The 23684-nt window shown below is 44.2% G+C and overlaps 1 protein-coding gene across 1 annotated transcript in view; it reads right to left on the bottom strand.

The window, feature by feature from the left end:
* Positions 1 to 23684, bottom strand: part of CEP290 (centrosomal protein 290) — a 284715-nt gene that overhangs the window by 87685 nt on the left and 173346 nt on the right. Inside the window, exons 35-37 of the mRNA XM_077265451.1 lie at positions 18611 to 18718; positions 16414 to 16613; positions 5694 to 5907 (exon numbers count right to left, since the gene is read on the bottom strand). Coding sequence (XP_077121566.1) covers positions 5694 to 5907; positions 16414 to 16613; positions 18611 to 18718 — 522 coding nt within the window. The remainder of the gene's footprint in view (positions 1 to 5693; positions 5908 to 16413; positions 16614 to 18610; positions 18719 to 23684) is intronic.

Here is a 23684-nt window from a genome sequence, read left to right as displayed (position 1 = left end):
ATATCCATGGCCCCTTCCCAAGCTATTAATATCAGCCCACAGCTGTCTGCCTAGCCTTTGCTGGTTCGATTTTATAGGGGGAATCCCCATGTAAATTTATTTTCTGGGGTTCCCCTGTGAACTAGCCAGTAAAGGCTAAGCAAACAGCTGTGAGCTGATATTAATAGCCGGGGAACCTTTATGGCTATTGGCTCCTTCCAAGAATATTAATATTTGCCCTCAGCCGTCGGCTTTCACTCTGTTGGTTATTAAAATTATGCGGGAGCCCACGCAATTATTTTTTTAAATTCTATGAAAAATTAACAGATATTGCATTTCATGCATATTTCTGACAGTTGCTTTTTTGTTACAGCATATGTAGGTTAATTGAGTTAATGCTCCTACATAGGCTGGTGTATGTGTCTCTATTAAATATAAATGAGGGTATCTGGCTGAAGAGGTTGAACAAAAAAATGACATCACAATTTCTTTTTTTTTTTTTTTTTTAATAATATATCTTTATTTAGCTCTATGGATTTACCAAAAAGTATGAAAATCCGCATGAAAATCCTCATGAAAATCCTCATGAAAATCCTCATGAAAATCTGCCAAGAGAGGCAGAAACTGCGCAGAATTTTACACAAGCAAATCCGCAACGTGCGCACATAGCCTAAAAGGGAATCTGTCACCAGGTTTTTGCTACCACATCTGAGGGCAGCATGATGTAGGGGCAGATAACCGGTTTCCAGTGATGTGTCAATTACTGTGTTGCTTGCTGCAGTTTTGATAAAATCACAGTTTTATCTGTTGCAGATCTACCAGATCTCGGATTGCAGAGCTATATAAAACCTCGTCAACACCCGATTGGCAGCTTTCTGTGTACACTGTGCATGGGCAGAAAGAGGTCAATCAGTGATGGGGGCATGGTTATACAGAGCTCATGAATATGGAGGACTCCATGGAAGTAGGTTTACTAGTCCTAATGTTGATAAAATCGCGATTATATGAAAACTACACTAAGCAGCCCAGTCAGCGACACATCGCTGGGATCAGGGTCTTTATCTCTACATTATCCTGTTCTCAGATTAGGTCGAAAAGCCCCCTTAAAATTCTGTGCTGGCAAAGTCTCGCTGCTCGGGGCTTCACGGTGGGGCCAATCATTTAAATACACCTTCCCACCTCTTTATTTTCCCTTTATCTACATCACCACCTCTTCTTTGATTGACAGCTCTGGCTTCACAGAGGCAGAGAAGGGGGAGACAAATGGAAACCAAGCAGGCGCTAAAGTGTATTCAAAGGGGTTGTGTCACCATAAAGGATACATTTAATTTAGCAGGAAATGTGTATGTAAATGTTTTTGCAATCTACAGTTATTAAAAATTATGCTCTGTTCAAAAGATCGGAACCTTTCATCTTCTGAAATGGGGCCCCTGGCACTATTCTGTCTGAGAGCTGTATCTGACTATCCCAGTGGCCAATCAGCTGGCCGCGCATGTGCGGTTCCCGTCATCAAATAAAAAATCCTCCACCTCCAGCAGAATGTATGTGAGACGCTACCTGTGCTCACAGAATGCTGAATGATCTCACCCAGCTGTCAGAGCTGTGTGAGCGCGGGGAGCGTCTGTCTGCCATCACTGCACACACGTCCCAGCATTCTGCATCCTGCGTGCACTGTCAGACCTGTGTGAGTACTGGGAGCATCTGTCTGCCATCACTGCACACACGTCCCAGCATTCTGCATCCTGCGTGCACTGTCAGAGCTGTGTGAGTACAAGGAGCGTCTGTCTGCAATCACTGCACACACGTCCCAGCATTCTGCATCCTGCGTGCACTGTCAGAGCTGTGTGAGCGTGGGGAGCGTCTGTCTGCCATCACTGCACACACGTCCCAGCATTCTGCATCCTGCGTGCACTGTCAGAGCTGTGTGAGCGCGGGGAGCGTCTGTCTGCAATCACTGCACACACGTCCCAGCATTCTGCATCCTGCGTGCACTGTCAGAGCTGTGAGAGCGTGGGGAGCGTCTGTCTGCCATCACTGCACACACGTCCCAGCATTCTGCATCCTGCGTGCACTGTCAGAGCTGTGTGAGTACTGGGAGCATCTGTCTGCCATCACTGCACACACGTCCCAGCATTCTGCATCCTGCGTGCACTGTCAGAGCTGTGTGAGTACAAGGAGCGTCTGTCTGCAATCACTGCACACACGTCCCAGCATTCTGCATCCTGCGTGCACTGTCAGAGCTGTGTGAGCGTGGGGAGCGTCTGTCTGTCATCACTGCACACACGTCCCAGCATTCTGCATCCTGCGTGCACTGTCAGAGCTGTGTGAGCGCGGGGAGCGTCTGTCTGCAATCACTGCACACACGTCCCAGCATTCTGCATCCTGCGTGCACTGTCAGAGCTGTGTGAGCGCGGGGAGCGTCTGTCTGCAATCACTGCACACACGTCCCAGCATTCTGCATCCTGCGTGCACTGTCAGAGCTGTGAGAGCGTGGGGAGCGTCTGTCTGCCATCACTGCACACACGTCCCAGCATTCTGCATCCTGCGTGCACTGTCAGAGCTGTGTGAGCGCGGGGAGCGTCTGTCTGCCATCACTGCACACACGTCCCAGCATTCTGCATCCTGCGTGCACTGTCAGAGCTGTGTGAGCGTGGGGAGCGTCTGTCTGCCATCACTGCACACACGTCCCAGCATTCTGCATCCTGCGTGCACTGTCAGAGCTGTGTGAGTACAAGGAGTGTCTTTCTGCAATCACTGCACACACATCCCAGCATTCTGCATCCTGCGTGCACTGTCAGAGCTGTGTGAGCGCGGGGAGCGTCTGTCTGCCATCACTACACACACGTCCCAGCATTCTGCATCCTGCGTGCACTGTCAGAGCTGTGTGAGCGCGGGGAGCGTCTGTTTGCCATCACTGCACACACGTCCCAGCATTCTGCATCCTGCGTGCACTGTCAGAGCTGTGTGAGTACAAGGAGTGTCTTTCTGCAATCACTGCACACACATCCCAGCATTCTGCATCCTGCGTGCACTGTCAGAGCTGTGTGAGTACAAGGAGCGTCTGTCTGCAATCACTGCACACACGTCCCAGCATTCTGCATCCTGCGTGCACTGTCAGACCTGTGTGAGTACTGGGAGCATCTGTCTGCCATCACTGCACACACGTCCCAGCATTCTGCATCCTGCGTGCACTGTCAGAGCTGTGTGAGTACAAGGAGCGTCTGTCTGAAATCACTGCACACACGTCCCAGCATTCTGCATCCTGCGTGCACTGTCAGAGCTGTGTGAGCGCGGGGAGCGTCTGTCTGCCATCACTACACACACGTCCCAGCATTCTGCATCCTGCGTGCACCGTCAGACCTGTGTGAGTACTGGGAGCATCTGTCTGCCATCACTGCACACACGTCCCAGCATTCTGCATCCTGCGTGCACTGTCAGAGCTGTGTGAGTACAAGGAGCGTCTGTCTGCAATCACTGCACACACGCCCCAGCATTCTGCATCCTGCGTGCACTGTCAGAGCTGTGTGAGCGTGGGGAGCGTCTGTCTGCCATCACTGCACACACGTCCCAGCATTCTGCATCCTGCGTGCACTGTCAGAGCTGTGTGAGCGCGGGGAGCGTCTGTCTGCAATCACTGCACACACGTCCCAGCATTCTGCATCCTGCGTGCACTGTCAGAGCTGTGAGAGCGTGGGGAGCGTCTGTCTGCCATCACTGCACACACGTCCCAGCATTCTGCATCCTGCGTGCACTGTCAGAGCTGTGTGAGCGCGGGGAGCGTCTGTCTGCCATCACTGCACACACGTCCCAGCATTCTGCATCCTGCGTGCACTGTCAGAGCTGTGTGAGTACAAGGAGCATCTGTCTGCAATCACTGCACAAACGTCCCAGCATTCTGCATCCTGCGTGCACTGTCAGACCTGTGTGAGTACTGGGAGCATCTGTCTGCCATCATTACACACACGTCCCAGCATTCTGCATCCTGCGTGCACTGTCAGACCTGTGTGAGTACAAGGAGTGTCTTTCTGCCATCACTACACACACACGTCCCAGCATTCTGCATCCTGCGTGCACTGTCAGAGCCGTGTGAGTACAAGGAGCGTCTGTCTGCCATCACTACACACACGTCCCAGCATTCTGCATCCTGCGTGCACTGTCAGACCTGTGTGAGTACAAGGAGCGTCTGTCTGCCATCACTACACACACATGTCCCAGCATTCTGCATCCTGCGTGCACTGTCAGACCTGTGTGAGTATTGGGAGCGTCTGTCTGCAATCATTGCACACACGTCCCAGCATTCTGTGAGCGCAGGGAGCTTCTCACATATTTTGCCGAATTGCACAAGCGCGGCTAGCTGATCGGCCATTGAGATGGACGGATAAAGCTCGCAGACGGAATAACGCTAGGGGGACCATTTCAGAAGATGAAAGTTTCCTATTTTTTGAACATAGCATCATCTTTAACATAGTAACATAGTTAGTAAGGCCGAAAAAAGACATTTGTCCATCCAGTTCAGCCTATGTGCCATTATAATAAATCCCCAGATCTACGTCCTTCTACAGAACCTAATAATTGTATGATACAATATTGTTCTGCTCCAGGAAGACATCCAGGCCTCTCTTGAACCCCTCGACTGAGTTCGCCATCACCACCTCCTCAGGCAAGCAATTCCAGATTCTCACTGCCCTAACAGTAAAGAATCCTCTTCTATGTTGGTGGAAAAACCTTCTCTCCTCCAGACGCAAAGAATGCCCCCTTGTGCCCGTCACCTTCCTTGGTATAAACAGATCCTCAGCGAGATATTTGCATTGTCCCCTTATATACTTATACATGGTTATTAGATCGCCCCTCAGTCGTCTTTTTTCTAGACTAAATAATCCTAATTTCGCTAATCTATCTGGGTATTGTAGTTCTCCCATCCCCTTTATTAACTTTGTTGCCCTCCTTTGTACTCTCTCTAGTTCCATTATATCCTTTCTGAACACCGGTGCCCAAAACTGGACACAGTACTCCATGTGCGGTCTAACTAGGGATTTTAATAATTTTAAATTGCAAAAACATTTATTTACACATTTTCTGCTAACTTAAATGTATCTTTTATGGTAGCACCACCCCTTTATATGATTGGCCTCCGTTCAAAGTGATTGTCTAGACTGATACTGATAGCAAACCCGCTAATCAGCTGTTCTCAGCTCTATTTGAGGCCAAGTATAAGGAGTGTATGGAGCCAGAACAGCACAGCTCCGTACCCTGCCCATCCAGAGGACTGCAACTCGGCTAATATTCACGTTACTAGGAGCTGAACAGCAGTACCCTAGAATGGCCGCTACACAATGTACGGAGATGTGCTGTTCAGGGTGTGAACACCAGTTACACTCACTACAACTGATTGATGCCGATTGTTGGGATGAAGGAATGGACCCCAATGGTTTGAGAACGATGAGCTATCCTGACGATAGGATACACTACACTTATTTTGAGATAGTTTTCTAAGGCAGTGGGTTCAATCAATAGGATTTGTCCCAAGAATTACATGACCTTTTTTTTCACCTGTACATAGCTATCCGACATACATGTACATGAAGGATCTGACTATTCAGCAATGCAGAACATCTCATCCTTGATGTGCACAGGGTTTATTCAGTATACACTTAAGAAACATGTTCCCATTAAAGAATTTATCTTTTTGATATAACAAGTATTAAACAAAATACCTTTTGCTGCTTTTCCTTGTGGGATACTTGGCCTTTCAGTCGTTCCACCAGATTTTTCATAGTTGCAGTAGGAGCTCTGGTGTTTGCCTCTTTCTGCACTTCAAGCTCAGCATTAAGATAATTTAGTTCCTTTTCCTTCTCGGAGAGGCGACCCCTCAGCTCCTCAGCTTCACTCTTATGCCTCTTCACTTCTAACACAGAATTCTCTTCAAGCCTAGGTCAAATCAAAGAAATCAGCCCAGAGTATGGCCGTCCCCGGAATACTCCAGCCACCACCACATGACTATCCTCTCCTGGCAATTTACAAGGGCAAAACGTTAATTACTAAAGCAAATGTGTAGCCGACCAGGCAATATCCAACTAATATTCATAGTATAGTGGTGAGGACTGAATAAAACAAAGTGGTTTCTGGTTTATCTAAAGAGGAGTTATTCACTGCATACTAAAAATTAAAGACCTTATCCAGGACTGTTTTTGGGCCTATAGCAAAAACATATAAAATGTTTGTGTGTGATACGACGGTGTTCTGCTGGTGGTACTGCGCAAGAGGCTGGTACCACCAGCAGTTTCCATATTGAGACACTCATCACTTGGGTGTCCTAATATGGAGGTTGCTGAACCTCCCGCCGCTTGGAATTCTGGGATCCGGACACATCTGGACGGAACAGGATGTGAAGACATTACAAGGTAAGTATATATTAAGATGAAACTAAAATTGTATCCGTTTGAATATGCTTTAGGATAAACACAAGTACACCACAAAGTATGTGGCCTGTTAGACCTCTTTCACACCACGTTTTTGTAGTATACATCCGTACCATAAAAAACATACTAAAATAGATAACCTGTATTTACTTTATTTTCCTACTGTTTTCTAGGCATGTTAAATGGACATCCATTTGTGCACATGTTCATTTTTTATTTTACAGGATGAAAGAAACGCAATGTTTTGCTTTCTCTTCCTATATATATAAAAAAAAAAAAATAAATAATAATAATAATAATAATAAGTGTTAAAAATATGGATATACTTTGTTTAAAGGGGTTGTCTGGCCTTAGGCTACTAGTCTGCAGTCACTCCTTGTGACTGCAGACTTCTGAATCCTCACATTGCGCGTTCTGCCTGCTGGGATTATTCTTTGGCACCAGGAGCAGGCGGTCATGTGACCACAACTATGGGATTTACATACTTGTGGCCACATTCCGACTAGACTGTATCTGGCCTCACTCAATACACATGAATTGAGAGAGACCGCGCATATCTAGTTGGCATGTGACCATTAGTAGCATATCACAAAGTTGGGGCCTCGCGCCCACCGCCGGAGAATCCTCAAATCGTGCAGTGTGAGCAATGTGAGGATTCACAAGTCTGTAGTAACATGAAGTGACTGCAGACTTGTAGCCTAAGGCCGGACAATCCCTTTGAAATGCATCTGATTTACAACAGATGATTTGCTTACAATATAAAAACCCGAGGCTGCTAAAAATGACAAAAAACGTGGGGTGAAACAGGCCTCACATTGTGACATGGCTTTAACTAACACAATGTAGGCCTGGATTAACCGCAGCCATTATTTTGTGTATGGAGAAGCAGACAACCTGTGTCAGCGGGGAAGTTTCCGGGAATCTTCATAATCGCGTGCACCAATATATCTAACATTTCTGTCTCATGAACGTCACTGTATTTAATCAAAACATATTACAGTTCAATATCTGTTAGTTTGGATCCATCCCCAGGACACTAATTTAATATTATTTCTCTTTTTCTGCGTTTTAGATAAGAAGCCATGAACGAACGAAAGACGTCCAGAGCCAGTAATGCCGGAAAGTTATTAATGGTATCCCACAGAGAATTAGGGGAGATAGAAAAGAGAAAATGAAAGTGCCGATTTCCTCATTTGTGAGATGTATAGGAGGCCCCATGAGGTACAATCATCAGCCTCGCACATGAAAGCTATGAGCAAAGAATCCAGTACAAAGTGTGGTAAGGGGCTTCTGCGGGGGTCTGCTCAGCTCATTTACCTTCCTTTCCAAAAGCCGTTCTCACTGGCTTTATTCACATGATGAATGCTGTTGTCCCTAACAGTTTAATTAGATAACAGAAAAATGGTTTCTTAGAAAAGGCTCTAACAAAGCGCTCCACTACCCAGGAAGAGACAAACTATGGCAAATTACATACACCAGGGCATAACTAAAGAATTCACAGTACATATCATTACTACAAGTGTGTTACGGAGGAGGTATGAGTGATGGCCTACTACCTAACCAGACAGTGGAGAACTACAAGAAGCTTTGGTCAAACACAAGATTGTTCCATGCACAAAATACACTGCCTTTAACTAAATATATTGGCCAATAAATATGCAATAGTTGTATGGTCAGTACGACAAATATGCAAACATTAAACAAAAAAAGTCAAAGAATTATGCAAAATGATTTGCAGAACTGTAGTCATACAGTGGCAGCCGAACCAGAGCACTGAACTATCTACCTTCTTCAGGAGCGTCAGACTAGTGGGGAGCACGAGAGTTGACAAAATGGCACTTCTCCTGCCCACTACCCTGGAGTGACAGGTCTATCCCTGAAGGTGTGCATAGGGCGAGACTAACCAGTCACTGGCAGCAAGCGGGGAGAAGCGGCTTTTAACCCCTTAGTGACCAAGCCAATTTTTACTATTCTGACCACTGTCACTTTATGAGGCTATAGCTCTCTCACAAGAGAGAAATCTAGCATGCCATAACCGCATCAAAAACGCACAATAAAAGCATGAAAAAAAAACTTTAAAAAAAGCAAGGAAAACATGCTGAAAAAACGCCTAGTGGTGTGAACTTGCCCTAAAAGTGCATATTTGTTTTTTACCTACAGCTTTTCTGCCTCTAATGCAATTTATTGGGAAAATCCACACATAAGGTCACGCTGGTAAGTTTATGCAGCATAAACAACACAGTTGGCACTACATATTAGAATTAAGTGTATAGCATCCCTCAGCATCGGAAAATCTACTTGGTCTCTACTACTGGGGCTAGCTGAGACCCAGGAGAACATGATTCGGGTCAGTTTTTAATGTCCCCAGTTATGTGATTCCACACGAAAAAAATGATTTAGCATAGCAGAGGAGAGATAAATGTAATGTTTTTCACATTCTTTGCAGTTAGGGTTAGGGTTGGGGCTAGTTAGGCTTGCGGCTAGGGTTAGGGTTGGGGGTGATGTTAGGGTTTGGGTTACGGTTATGTTGGGGTTACGATTGTGGTGTTGGGATTAGGGTTGTGTTATGGTTGGGGTTAGGGTTGTGAGTAGGGTTGCGCTTAGGGTTAGGGTTATGTTGAGGTTAGGGCTGTGTTGGGGTTAGGGCGGTGTTGGGGTTAGGGCGGTGTTGGGGTTAGGGCGGTGTTGGGGTTAGGGCTGTGTTAGGGTTGGAGTTAGAATTGGGGGGTTTCTACTGTTTAGCCACATCAGGGGCTCTCTAAACTCGACATGGTGCCCGCCATCAATTTCAGCCAATTTTGAGTTCAAAAAGTCAGTTGTTGCCAACAAATTTTGTGGTCCATTTTCTCTCGATACCGTTTCTCTCGATGGGTGCGGCCTGTGCGCCCACGTACGCCAACCTCTTTCCAGGGTACTGGGAGAGGTTGGTTTTTGGTGACGCGGGAGCTGGAGCCGCAGACCATGTGCTAAGCTGGATGCGTTATATAGATATTTTTTTACTTTGCCGTGGGACGGTGCAGCAGCTTGAGGATTTTATGGCTGTGTTGAATTTCATTTGTTACAACATCAGATAAACATATAGATATGATCTAACTAAAATTGACTTTTTGGACATCAGTCTGGAGGTGGATGCTTCATCGACCATCCAGACTGATGTCTTTCGTAAAATGACGGCAGTGAATGCTTTAATTCACGCCACTACTGCACACAGCCAAGCCACCGTGAGGGCCGTCCCGGTTGGACAGTTCCTGAGGATGAGGCGGATCTGCTCGATGGAGGAAAAATTTGAAATGCAAGCTGCAGATCTGAGAACACGGTTTGACCAGCGGGGTTATAGTAAAAGGAGCGTGAAATTGGGCTATAATAGAGCCAAGTCTACCCCCCGTAACATGCTGTTATATCAGAATAAAAGGAAAAAGAAGGGAGATGAAAGCATCCGATTTATTTCAGTGTTTAAGCATGAGGGCCATCTTGACCAAACATTGGCCGATTTTGAGCACAGAACCCTCCCTGGGACCATATCTTAGTGACCGTCCCCTTATGACCTCCCGTAGGGCAAAAAATTTGAAGAATCTCCTAATCGGAAGTCATTATGTAGCGCCGAGTAAAAGTCCATTTGGAGCAACCAAACCAATTAAAGGATGCTACACTTGTGGTCATTGTGTGGCTTGCGCCAATGCCCTCCGCAGCTCCTCGTTCTGTTCGGTAGATGGTAAAAAGCAATTCCAAATTAAAGAATATATCAACTGTGGTAGTGTTAATGTGATATATTATGCCACATGTAGCTTGCTCATTGGTTTATATAGGGTTGACATCGAAAGAACTAAGGATAAGAGTGAGGGTGCACATGCGGGATATTGGCGCAGCCCGGTCGGTGGAGGACCCTTCAGAATTAAAAACAATCCCGCGGCACTTTAGGTTGGCTCACAATTATGACCCTAGAGGACTTATGATAAGGGGGATTGATGTTGTCCAAACAGGCATAAGGGGAGGCAATGTTAAAAAATTGTTGGCACAACAAGAACTGAAGAGGATCGCTACATTGGGGACCATGAAACCATTTGGGCTAAATGACTCTTTGAACTTTGCGACGTTTTTATAAATTGTAAAAGGATTTATATATAATTCATATCTCTCCTGCATCCAATCCCTTCTGGCTATATGTTTTAACTGGATTTTGTGTGTTTTGAATTTTAGTTTAATTATTGTTTTTTCTTGTATAGTTTTAAATTTTAGTCTTTCTTCTGCGGTATGATGGACTTTACCTGATTGTCATATCGCTGACCTCGTTACTTCCGTGGAATGCCCTATGAAGAAATCATTCTTTTGCGGAATGGGACCACAAAGATATGGAAAAAATCCCATTTCTTGTATTATCATCTATTGTTGTTATGATCTTAAAAGCATGTAAAAATAAATAAATAAATACATTTTTGCTAAATTTTTGTAATATTTATTTGATGCATGCACATTACAATATCTTTATTGGGTTATGTGTTTTTTCTATCTGACCGCTGCGGTTGTGGTGCGCGTGCACCGGCTTGCCGTCCGTTGCTGCCCCGCGTCATCCGGCGTTCATTTGTCACTAGCGTCTGACTCGGATGTTGGACGGCGATGTGCTGGGTCACGTGGGTATGGTGCGGCCGGCCGCGGCCACATGCGCCGTGTATACACAGTCCAGCGGTGGCCGGTCATGTGATACACACATGACCGGTTACCATCGATATCAAAGGTCCTGTAGGAGACCATTAACACACCTCCCCTTGAGAAAGCAAGGCTATAGAGCGGCAAAACATGCGTCGCGGTGCGTCCAGCGGTGTGCCTCAGTCTGGGTAAGATGACCCTTTTATTCAACTTAGCATAAATTGATTTTTGTGACCATATGTATTAAAGGGGGCAGTATGGGAGAGGAATCCCCAGAGAAGATTCTACAACAGCCACTGGGCTATATTGATTAATGTCCTCCTTTGGGAGAAGGTGGATGGACATTGTAGGTGATGGGGTCCTTGAAATATCATGTTGATTGAAGCCCTTTAGTATTACATTCAGTACTGAGTGCGGCCAGTGTTAGTGTCCTTTTTAATCATATCTTTTAAATCTTGTTTGTTAATATATGTTTGATGGTCTGTTTCAATAAAGGTTGTTATAGAAATGTTGCCAAAAACTCCAGTGTTTCTCCTTTTTGAATATAATTATCATGGAGTGGTATGTAAGTAGCTAGGCCTTAATTGCTTGGCATACTGAACAATACGAGTCTGGGTATTTTTGCATTAATAAATAGTCAAATGTAACATTATATTGGGGTCAATAAGGCCACAGTAATTAATAATAGTAAATAATCAAGGATAGCGCTTATATGCCATTATAAAATACAGCTGTCAGGCAGCAAGAAGAAAATTACTTATGTAGCCAGAGTCTATTCATCAGAAATTATATCAAGAAGTCATTTAAAGGGAATCTATCAGCAGGATTTAACCCATCAAACTAGCATGTAGCTCTTTCAAAGACAAGTCCAGCAATACCTTTACATGGTCATGTCGATCTTCCGTTAATGAAAATCAGTGTCTGATGCAAAGGAGGTTGAAGTGCCTTTGGAACACAGAAGCTCTTCCCAAGCCTCTGTCACTCCAGCTCTATTCCCCACCCAGCGCCGCCACCTTCTCCTGCTTTATTGCCAGTCTCTTTTCCTGAAGTCACATAGCAAAAGAGCTATCAGTCAAGCATAAAGCAGCACTGATTTCCCAGTAATGGAGGAACAGAATGGCTAGATAAAGATGTTGCTGGACCCACATGCGCATATAAATAGCTTGGGGGGGGGGGGGGGATATTGCTGACAGATTCCCTTTAATACCTAGCTGCCAAATCATGCCAAATGTCCAATCATAAGAAAGATCTATGTTAAAGACATGGAAGGTGTCCTGAGCGGATACACACTACTCACAAAAAGTAAGGAATATTTGGCTTTTCCGGGAAAATTCAGGATGAACCCAAAATGCACTCACCTTTTCACCTGAACTTGATGTAACTCTAAACATTTGGATGCTCATATCCATCTGTCCAATGTTTCAGTACTTTTTGCACAACTTGCTGCTCTCTAACAAGAAGCTTAATGGCAAAATTCACAAGACATGCTTGATCCATGAATTGGCCAATACAATTCAGGATTCACTTATAATTGGTAATTAAACAGCCCTCCTCATCATGCTGTTCAGATTTTGACCTCACGAAACCAAGACAATACCTAACAATTGATCAACAGTACCTCGCCATTGTGAGGCTTCAAGCAGTATGTTCTCAGATGGAAGTGGCCACTGGGCTTAGTGTCACAGCGTATCATCAGCAGGTTGCAACAGAGAGACTGGAAGAGTCACAGAAAGGCAGAGAAGTGGACGTCCTTTGGCCACATCCCACACTGATGACATCTTCATTGTGAACAATGCCCTTCAGAACCAGATGATAAATGCCACACAACTCAAGGCACATTTAAAAGAGACGACAGGGACCGAAGAGTCACATCAGGCCATTCAAAACAGATTACATCAACGTCGTCTGTGTGCTAGACGACCTGCAAGAGTACCTGACCACACCATCAGGCACAGGTGTCACCGTCTTGCACGGTCCAGGGAGCATCTACGCTGGACGAGGGACCAGTGGGCCTCAGTGCTTTTCACTGATGAAAGTTGATATATGCTGAGCAGGATTGATGGCTGCCAAAAATTTTGGAGATGCCAAGGAGAGCACTGTACATCAGCCACTGTTGTCCTGTTGTCACCAGACAAACCTTATTTAAGTACTGGTGGTGTTTCAGTGAGTGAAGGTGTCTTTAGTCAATACCGATCTTCCCTACACTTTATGACAAGCCCCTAACACTTGAATAACATCATTAATCCAGTCATTATGCCTCTGCACAAGCAACACAGGCCTAATTACATCTTCATGGACGACAATTCCCCAGCACATCGAGGTCACATCAATAGGGAAAGGCTGCTGGAGACTGGGGTACCTCAAATGGAGTGGCCTGCACTTTATCCAGACTTGAATCTCTCAGAAAACCTACGGGATCATCTGAGTCACCGTGTAGAGGCTCCTAACCCTGTACCCCAGAACCCCAATGACCTAAGGGTCACCCTTCAAGAAAAGTGGGAAGCCATGCCTCAGCAGACAATAACTCGACTTGTCAACTGCATGAGACGTCGTTGTCAAGCTGTAACTGATGCTCAAAGCCACATGACAAGTTATTGAGACATTTACAGTTTTGGGGGGTATACCTACCACTGCTGTTGCCTTGTGTTTCAATAAATTGTTTGAGATGAGGAAATCACCATTGCATGATTCTACTTAAATGCCCTACTTTCATGATAAAATACCACTGTAGCGTGACCTTTCGCCCGAAAGCCAAATATCACTAGCTTTTTGTGAGTAGTGTACGTCCCTGCAGGCTATCGCAATCTATAAAATTATTTAACCTGTATGGTAAAAGTCATAAAGAGAAAACAAAAAATTGTTAAAGACAAAATTGTGGTTTTCTTGGGGGTCACTGCACCTCCTCGAAAAAATGCAATAAGTATCAGTCAAAACATCATGTCTACACTAGAAATTGTATCAATAATAACGTCAGCTTGCCATGCAAAAAATTAAATTTCATACAGTGCCATTGACAAAAAAAATTCCAAATTTTCTTTGCAACACTTAAAAGTAAACATTATAGAAGATAGGTATTCCCACAAAACACAAGAACTCGTCTGACAAAGTTGAAGAAAAAAATTACAATGATATCACTCTTGGGAAAAGGGGTAGAAAAAAACAAAGGGAAGGGTTCAAAAGGAACACAGGTTACAATACCTGATAGTTGAAAGAGGAAACTAACACCGGCTGCCACCAGACTGCTGAAGAGGCAGGTGGTCAAAACCCCTCAAGAGACTGCAAAAGGCCTGCAGCAAGATACGGTGGCAGCAGGCGCCGAGCCTACACATTGCACAATAAGGAGCAAACTAAACATTCAGGATCTCCAAGCCTAAACTTGAAGATCTACACCTCTAGTGACCCAAAAGCCAGCTCAAATATGTACAAAAGCTACACGAGGTTTGGGATTCAGTTCATGTCAGGAAGTCCTAGAAGAAAACATCATGCCTGAGGAAACTGAAGCTAGGGTGTCACGAGATCTTCCGACAGGATAATGACCCCAAGCATGAAAAGCTAAGAATATTAGTGAACTGGAGGTGGTTTCCCATGAGGACTAGGCTACGATTTCTTAGGACTGCTGCCAGAAACCGGTGTCTGGCTTATACATTTCATCTGCAGAAAGTCATAACAGCCAAAGATGGTACACTAAGTACTAAAGATGATTGTCATGAAGGGGTTGAATAATTATGAGACTGCAGGAGTGATTAAAAAGTGGCTTTTTGTATTTAGTTTAGAGAAACCACTTGTCATATTCGTTGTGTTGAGCTATTTCATTTGTTTTTCTTTCATTGTTTTTTTGCAAACAGCCGAAAGCTTTCAATTTGGCTAAACACCTAATTTGCAATGGAAGTTCCAATAATTTTGATTGCAACTGTACCTACAGGATACGTGATAAGTTGCTGATGGTTGGAACCTGACCACTAGGGTCCTACTGATACGGAGAATGGGGCTCTACAATGATTACTGGATAAGCACTGTAATCGGATACTCCCAAAGACCATGAAGAGAGCAGTGGGGCACATGCTTGACCACCACTCTAGTGTAAGGGTACTGTCAAACAGTCACACTTTGATCGCTACGACGGTACGATCCGTGACGTTCCAGCGATATCCATACGATATCGCAGTGTCTGACACGCAGCAGCGATCAGGGACCCTGCTGAGAATCGTACGTCGTAGCAGATCGTATGGAACTTTCTTTCGTCGCTTGATCACCCGCTGACATCGCTGGATCGTTGTGTGTGACAGCGATCCAGCGATGTGTTCGCTTGTAACCAGGGTAAACATCGGGTAACTAAGCGCAGGGCCGCGCTTAGTAACCCGATGTTTACCGTGGTTACCAGCGTAAACGTAAAAAAAACAAACAGTACATACTCACATTCCGGTGTCTGTCCTCCGGCGTCTCATCAGCTTCTCTGCACTGTGAGCGCCGGCCAGCCAGAAAGCGAGCACAGCGGTGACGTCTGACGTCACCGCTGTGCTTTCCGGCCGCTGTGCTTACACAGTGCAGAGAAGCTGAGACGCCGGGGGACAGACACCGGAATGTAAGCATGTACTGTTTGTTTTTTTTACGTTTACGCTGGTAACCAGGGTAAACATCGGGTTACTAAGCGCGGCCCTGCGCTTAGTAACCCGATGTTTACCCTGGTTACCCGGGGACTTCGGCATCGCTCCAGCGCCGTGATTGCAACGTGTGACCGCAGTCTACGACGCTGGAGCGATAATCATACGATCGCTGTGACGTCACGGATCGTGCCGTTGTAGCGATCAAAATGGCACTGTGTGACGGTACCCTAATGGGCATCTCAAGGCCAAGTTCTCCTGTTGTGTGAATGTCTCCTGGTTGGACCCCCAGCTCAGTAAGTTTTCACCTATTCCTTGAATAGGTGATGATTTGCCAAGTAGGAAAAAAGCCTTTAAACCTAATCGTTATAGACCCCTTTTGGGGACTTAACGATCTTCTGATCTAGTGCTTTGGTATACTCAGGATACTGAAACATAAAGCCACTGCAGGCTTCAAGGCCTTTATTAAACACCTAACTGCCATAGAAACTTATTGATGGTTGCCATACGGATCTCCTTCCCACAGGCTAACCTACTGTGCCCCGCAGATGCCAACCACAGTCAGCTGTCTCCACCAGTGACAAAGAGCATGACTTGAAGCGCCAAGGTGCATGCTTGACCAGTGCTTCATTTTACTGCCTTCCGGCTGTGGTTCTGTGGCTCAGTGACTAGCGGCGATCACATATTGGCTACGTGTTGAATGCTTTTGGCTGGAATACCCCTTTGAATGTTAAATAATAACACCAACAAGCAATGCAAGTTTAATCTACCTGGCCCTACTGTTTTCCAGCTCATTCACTTTCACCACGTGGCTATGCTTCTGCCTCTCCAGTTCCGCAGTTACGTTCTTCAGCTTGCTGGTAAGAGTAGACAATGTAGAGTCTTGCTCGGCCACTGTCTGCTCCATCTCTGCCATACGCACTAGATGTGCACTGGGTGCAACTTGCAGAGTGGGCTTCTTCATCAGCTCCTAGAAGAAAGCAGGATCAATATTCCACATTAGAAGTCAACATACAGAATCCACTCTATTAAAGGAAATCTGTTTACTGGGATTTTGCCACCTAATCTGCAAGCAGCATGATGTAGAGACAGACCCGGATTCCAGTGATGTGTCACTTACTGGGCTGCTTAGTGTAGTTTTGATGAAATGAGTAGCAGGAGATTATCACTAGAGGACTAGTAAACCTGCTGCTAGGTGGTCTTCCATATTCATGAGCCTATACAACCTCGCTCCCACCACTGATTGGTAGCTTTCTGTGTACACTGTACACACAGCTGCCAATCAGTGGTGTGGGCGGGGTTTTACGGGCTCAGAATTCAGAGAACTGCTAGATCTGCAGCAGAAAAAACTGGGATTTTATCAAAATGACTGCAAGCAGCTCAATAAGCGACACATTGCTGGAATCAGGATCTCTGGCCCTACAATATGATGCTCTCAGATGGGGTCGGAAAAACCTGGTGACATATTCCCTTTAAAAGCAACTGAGAATACATGCTACTGAAAAATAGAAGGTTCCATTGGTACTGAAAATATGTATGTTTGATATTAAATTATTAGACTTTTTTTTTTAAAGCAAAAGGTATTGAAAACAGGCTTACTACAGTGTGACCATCTTAGACTGGTGAGAACATATGGATGCACTTTAGTATCTGTGCTGCCCCGTGATGTGTAAATACTAACTGGAAAAAGAAAACAGCTTAAAGAGTAACCGCCGTTTTAATTTTTTTTTTCAGAAATGAATAGCACAAATGAAAATAAGACACTTTGTAATATATATCATCAGAGAAATCTGCTTCTTTCTCTGCCAGGACTGATCATTTATTTTCAAAGTTCCAAATTCACAAGTACAATCTGTATTCAGTGAAGACAGACGGTTACATTACTCACATGGGAGAGGACGGTTGCATCTAATGAGAGTCTATGTAAACCGGAGGGGAGAAGGGGCTCTACCTCCATCTCCTCCCCTCCTTCCATCTCCCATGTGAGTAATGATCATCCGTCCTGGCAGAGAAAGACGCAGATTTCTCACACTTATTACAAAGTTGCTTATTTTCATATGTATTAATGAGATATGAAATTAGAATTAAAACAATGGTTAGTCTTTAAAGAAAAGAACCCACTGCCTTTAACACGCCTAAGAAAAATGTCCACAAGTTGCATGAGCGAATATGTTCGGAAAATGTCGCCAAACAAATTCGGCACAAATATGGCACATTCGGATTTGGCAACTGTTTTCCGACAAGTTCGCTCATCTCTACTCACAAGTAAAATCCCAAATAGAGTGCTGCGTGATTGACAGGTCCTGGTAGGGCCACGTTCTTGGAGCAGCACGGACAAATTTCTGTGCTTTCTGAAAACCGGTCAGATTCTTCATATAGACTTGTAATGCCGAGATCTGTACATGAAGCACAATAATCAGTGCAGGAAAGGAGATGAAAGGACGTTCTTGATGGGTCTCTCCCTTACGAAAAGCAAAAAAAAATTCTGTAAGTAGTGAATGTCTTTCCACACCGCCGCGGTCTGAAGAACTCATGGGATGGTGAGGGCGCTAGATGTTGCAGGACGATGGAACATCGCGATTGGTATTCATAAGTGATAAACGGCTCAGATCTGAGGGCCCCTTGTTCCTCCTCGCTGCACAACCCAGGAGCAGGAGCTTAATAGAAGTTGTAGTTGAGCATGTGCCCTGCCAACGTCTACAGAGCTACAAGCGACGTACTCCGCGGTTTTTGATCATTCCCATAGACTTTGAATGAACTGGCACCATGTATGCTCGACCACAGTGACATTCAATACTTCTTGGTAGTGAGCCCAGAAATAAGGACATTTATGCCCAATTTTTAGAATATATGATAAATGTGCATCATCCGAAAAACCCCATCTAATACTCTTACACTTATCTTAGACAAATATACAAATCTGAACAATAAACTGGGGGTCAAAAGTGGCAAATAAAACCTACGAACCAGAGCAGCTTCTTTAAATTTGGTAACGGAGGCATCTGAATGCAGATCCAACTTCTGATGTAACGCTCGGAGATCCTCCGCATGCTTTTTGGCGCTCTCTTGCTGCTCCTGGAAAATGAAGATAAATACAGAATGTGACATATAGGAAAACACTTTAAAAGACATTAAGGGATAAAATGAGTCTGCCCAGTGACTGAACTGCTGAATGAGATTTTTGAGATATTAGGCAGAAATCAGACGATGTGATCCATAAACTGCTGCTCTATACAGTGACACAAATAAGGCAATCAGGGGAGAATGGAGGATCTGGTGCTCACATGGCACCTCTAGAAGTGGGACATCTCGGCTCTGCCAACACAAATGAGACTGATGAACTGTTCTTCACACGTAAGTGTTTACTTGCGGTGTCTCTATAGAAACTTGTAATTCGGCTTTATGTGGATCTCTGAACATCTGCCATTCAGATGACAGCAGGTGACTGAGCACGTCAGAGCAGCCGAATATTATTCATAGCAGACATGAAAAGGTTTCATTCATTACATGAGAGTAATAGAATAAACCGGTAATAATTCTACTACTAACATTTATGAAAGTTACATGACAATAGTAAAAAATATTCAATGATCAAGATAACTAAAGGACTCATAATTTAGAAGCTAGAAGCCTTGATTCATCAAGACTTGTATTGTGTACACCAGTCTTGATATTAAGGTGCGCTGGAATAACACGGGCCACACTCACTAAAGAGTTTGTGCCATGAACAAAGTACATTTTAACTAATAGATCTTAAAAATAAGTTCCACAATTGGATATGTTAAAAAAAATGTTCCTGTGCTGAGATAATCTTATACATGTGTCCCTGCTGTGTACTGTGTAATGGCCGTGTCTGACCCTGTAGAGCTGCTCCAGTTTATGGCTGGCACATACCACAGCTCTTGGCTAGGAGGAAACACAAGTCTCCTATGATAAGCGAGTATACTGATCAAACAGCAGAGGCTTGCAGGTGCTGCTTTGTAAGATAATACATTTCCCTGTCTGTTTTATCACAGGAGTGTTTCTGCTACCTCCCCAGTCCTGTGAGCTCCATCTAAATCATGTCAGTGACATACAAGCTGAGTTTGGATTCCATATCTTATGGTCCGATATCCTTTATTTATTTATCTTCCCATATTGCCTCTCTCTCTCTTTTATATATATATTTTTTTTACAATGCATCTACATTTGCACTTTATTCTATCATACTGTGACCTTTGTATACATGGTTATACGGTTCTAAGAGTTTCTATAACATATATTACCATTATTACATGCACTGGTATATGTGGTGTATAGGACTTATTTTTATAACTATGCTATAGCCTCTTCGTATAACATTTTGCATTTGGCCTAATTTTTTTTATCACTACTATTTCATTGGTCATTATTTTGGCTCTATTTCCATATTTTTGTATTGTGTTTGAATGTTATATTTTGAGACAAACAATATAGGGTCTGACCCTCCTTATTTGTGCTATTATATATCATTCATGATGGTTTTCTATATTTAGTAGGGTCTTTTTCCCCTGTTTTATCCAATTGTATGGGATTTACACCTGGTCACAATACTAGTTGTTTTATGAATAATATTAGTTTTTGTACATATAGATGTGCACAATTTTTCATTCTTCCAGAGGGCAATGTGAGGTCTACTTGCATCAAAAGCAAAAAATAACCCTTTGCATCTGATCAACCTTAAACGAGTCACAGGCTATTCATCACAAAGCTTCTGTCCTACAAATTTCAAAAACGGGGAAAAGGTTGTTGCTTAACGCTTTTGCCAAATCATACAAGTGATTATCTTTGCATTCAAAGAATCTATGCTTGGGAAAAAAAAGTTCTGTAGACCGCAGATCAATAAACTAGGCCTCTTTTTCATTGTTGTCCTACTCCAAGAGACCACACTGTACTGTCTCATACTCCTATGCCTTCCCAATGGCACAAATGAGAAAATGGTCTGTTACTTACCCATAAAAGCCTTTTCTCCTAGTGTCCACTGGTATGCACACCATGAACCCAATGGCATCCTTTATTTCTACAGTTGTGACCGTGCTCTACAAGTGCTTCCGTGTTACCCTAGAACTTTAATAGTTGAGGTTGCTTATATTGTCCATTAAAGGAGAGCTGTCACCAGGAATATACGCTGTTAACCTGCAGGATAACAGCGCTATGATGCTTTCCGATGCCTGCATGCAGTGGGGAGAAAATGATCTTTATTCTCCCCGCCAGCACACGGTGTTCAGTCATGGATGCGGGCTCAGCGCTAGTTCAGTCACCGCTCTGATTATACAGTGGCCGATGTAACCGTGCCCCCAGCCCTGACTGGCCCTACATTGGGGACGGCTGTCAGGGTCAGTCAGGGCCGGGGTGCGGTTACAGCGGCCGCTCTGTATACTCAGAGCGGTGACTGAACTAGCGCTGACCCCACCTCCTTGACTGAATACCGAATGCTGGTGGGGATAACAAGGGTAAGTTCACTCAGGGCGTTTTTGATGCTTTTTTTTCTGCAGCAAAACCTGATCTTCTTGGCAGGAAAGAAGCTGCGTCAAGGCTTAGGTGCGTTTTTTTGGTGCGCTTTTCGTCGCGTTTTTGGTGTGTTTTTTTCATGCGTTTTTTTTTCTCTTTGTGCATGCCAATAAAGTTGAGTGACCCCAGAGAAAAAAAAACCTTTGTGTAGATAGAATGAATAAATAGAATTAATAGATAGATAATAGAATAATAGATTGATAGAATAGATAGATAGATTACCTGCGGTAACCTTTTCACTGGCATTTTCCCACGGTCCAGAGGTTACCTCAGGTGAGGCTGTGAGGGGGCGCAGGCTCGGTGACGTCACTGCTAGTTACTGAGCCTGTGCCCGCTGCGTCATTCATTCCCCAGTAGCTTACAGCCGGGAGCAGTCGCATTAGCAGCACTACCAGTTGTAAGCTTCATCTCCCACAGATTAGGAGAAAAGTAACATCCGCTGCTCCTGCTCTCACTGTAATTAGCGGTTGTAGGTGTCAGATGATGGGAGCAGTAGTCCCATCAGCTGACACCAGTGACAGGAGGTAAAGTTTACACCTCCAATCACAGCTGAGCGCTCCCCCTGTCTTCTGACAGCGTGGGAGCCGCGGCTCTCTGACCGGCGGGGAGGATTTCTCTGCCGATCAGAAGCTGTGTTTGCCGCACTGTCATGGATATGACACCGTGTCAAACACTGTAATGTTGGACCCCTCATTCAAGTGAATGGGGATCAGGTCCGCTCTGCTGTATGGACGCATCATGCAGCCTGCCATCTAGATGTAGGAGAGCAGAGTGTGACGTCACATCCGGCTGTCCTTGACTTTTCTGCAGCAAATACGCTGCAAGAAAAGTCAACCTGCATATTTGCAGCGTTTTTTCACCATCCATTCAAGTCAATGGGTGAAAAACGCTGAAGGAAGTGACATGCCCTATGTCCAAAAAATGCTGCAAAGCACAAAACACTGATCACACAAAAAACAATGTGTGTGCATGAGATTTCAGAGATAGGCTTTGCTGGTATTGTAAAAAGCAGATGAAAATTAGCATAAAAACCCCCAGCAAAAATACGCAGCAAAAATGCCCTGTGTGAACTTACCCTAAAGATCACTTTCTCCCCATTGACTTCGGCTGTGTGCAAGCGCCGGACAGCATCCTAATGCTGTTAACCTGCAGATTAACCCAATATCTGCAGGTTAACAGCTCTATTCCTGGTGACAGGTTCCCTTTAATGTGCTATTGCTTATTCTACTGCTAATTTACAAACTGATTAGTTTAGTGGCTGCCAGAGGAGTAAACCACTTAACTAAAAAATTGAGCAAATACTTAGTGGCACCCAACTATAACCCATGGTCCTGTGCTCCCACATGGATAGTACGAGTAAAGGCTCTTACAGCCAAGCTAAAAAACAAAACAAAAAAAATAAACATTTTTACATAGACCACTCATTTTAAACAAGTTCCCCATTCACAGTGTGCAATAGTACTACCACAATTGTTTTATTAACAGTATCCAATAGGTAAAACAGGGCTGTGCAGTCAGAATCTTGGAGCTGGTGTCCATTTTGGTAGAGTCAGTATAAATAAGACCAACTTCGAATCCTAAAATATATAACAAATTGGGTACAGTAGTACAATGTAGTATATGTGGTTAGTGGTGTCATAAAAATTTGGGAAAGTTGTGAAATGTCTTAAAAATGTCTGTTCTGCTCCTGATCTAAGGATCTCGGCTGTTAGTGGTGATGAATCTGTGCTGCACTTTATGTACATGCTCAGTAGTAAACCTCCTTCTACAGGCCATAAGGAAAAAGGCACTGAGAAGGAATTCCTGTACCCCTACACTCATCTCAGAACTGCTAGAGTGAACAGAATACAGGATTAACCCCTTTCAAGACCTTGCCCTTTTCCATTTTTGCATTTTTGTCTTTCGCTCCCCTCCTTCCCAGAGTCATAACTTTTTTATTTTTCTGTCAATATGGCCATGTGAGGGCTTGTTTTTTGCAGGACAAGTTGTAGTTTTGAATGACATCATTGGTTTTACCATGTCGTGTACTAGAAAACGGGAAAAAAATTCCAAGTGCCGTGAAATTGCAAAAAAAGTGCAATGCCACACTTGTTTTTTGTTTGGCTTTTTTGCTAGGTTCACTAGATACTAAAACTGGCCTGCCATTTTGATTCTCCATTACTAGTTCATAGACACCAAACATGTCTAGGATTCTTTTATCTAAGTGGTAAAAAAAAAATTCCAAAGTTTGCTAAAAAATAAATAAATATAGGGATTTTTGTGTACTCACCGTAAAATCCTTTTCTCCGAGCCACTCATTGGGGGACACAGGACCATGGGTGTTATGCTGCTGTCTCTAGGAGGCTGACACTAAGTTGAGGCAAATAAAGGTTAGCTCCTCCCCTGCAGTATACACCCTCATGCTGGCTTCCAGAGACCCAGTTCAGTGAAAAAGCAGTAGGAGAATAACAATAATATATCACGTAACAGTAGAATATAACAAGTCAAAGAAAGTCAAAAACCGAAAAAGGTA

This window comes from Ranitomeya variabilis, chromosome 5, assembly GCF_051348905.1.
Source record: "Ranitomeya variabilis isolate aRanVar5 chromosome 5, aRanVar5.hap1, whole genome shotgun sequence".
Lineage (NCBI taxonomy): Eukaryota > Metazoa > Chordata > Amphibia > Anura > Dendrobatidae > Ranitomeya > Ranitomeya variabilis.
This window is presented reverse-complemented; position numbering and strand designations above follow the sequence as displayed.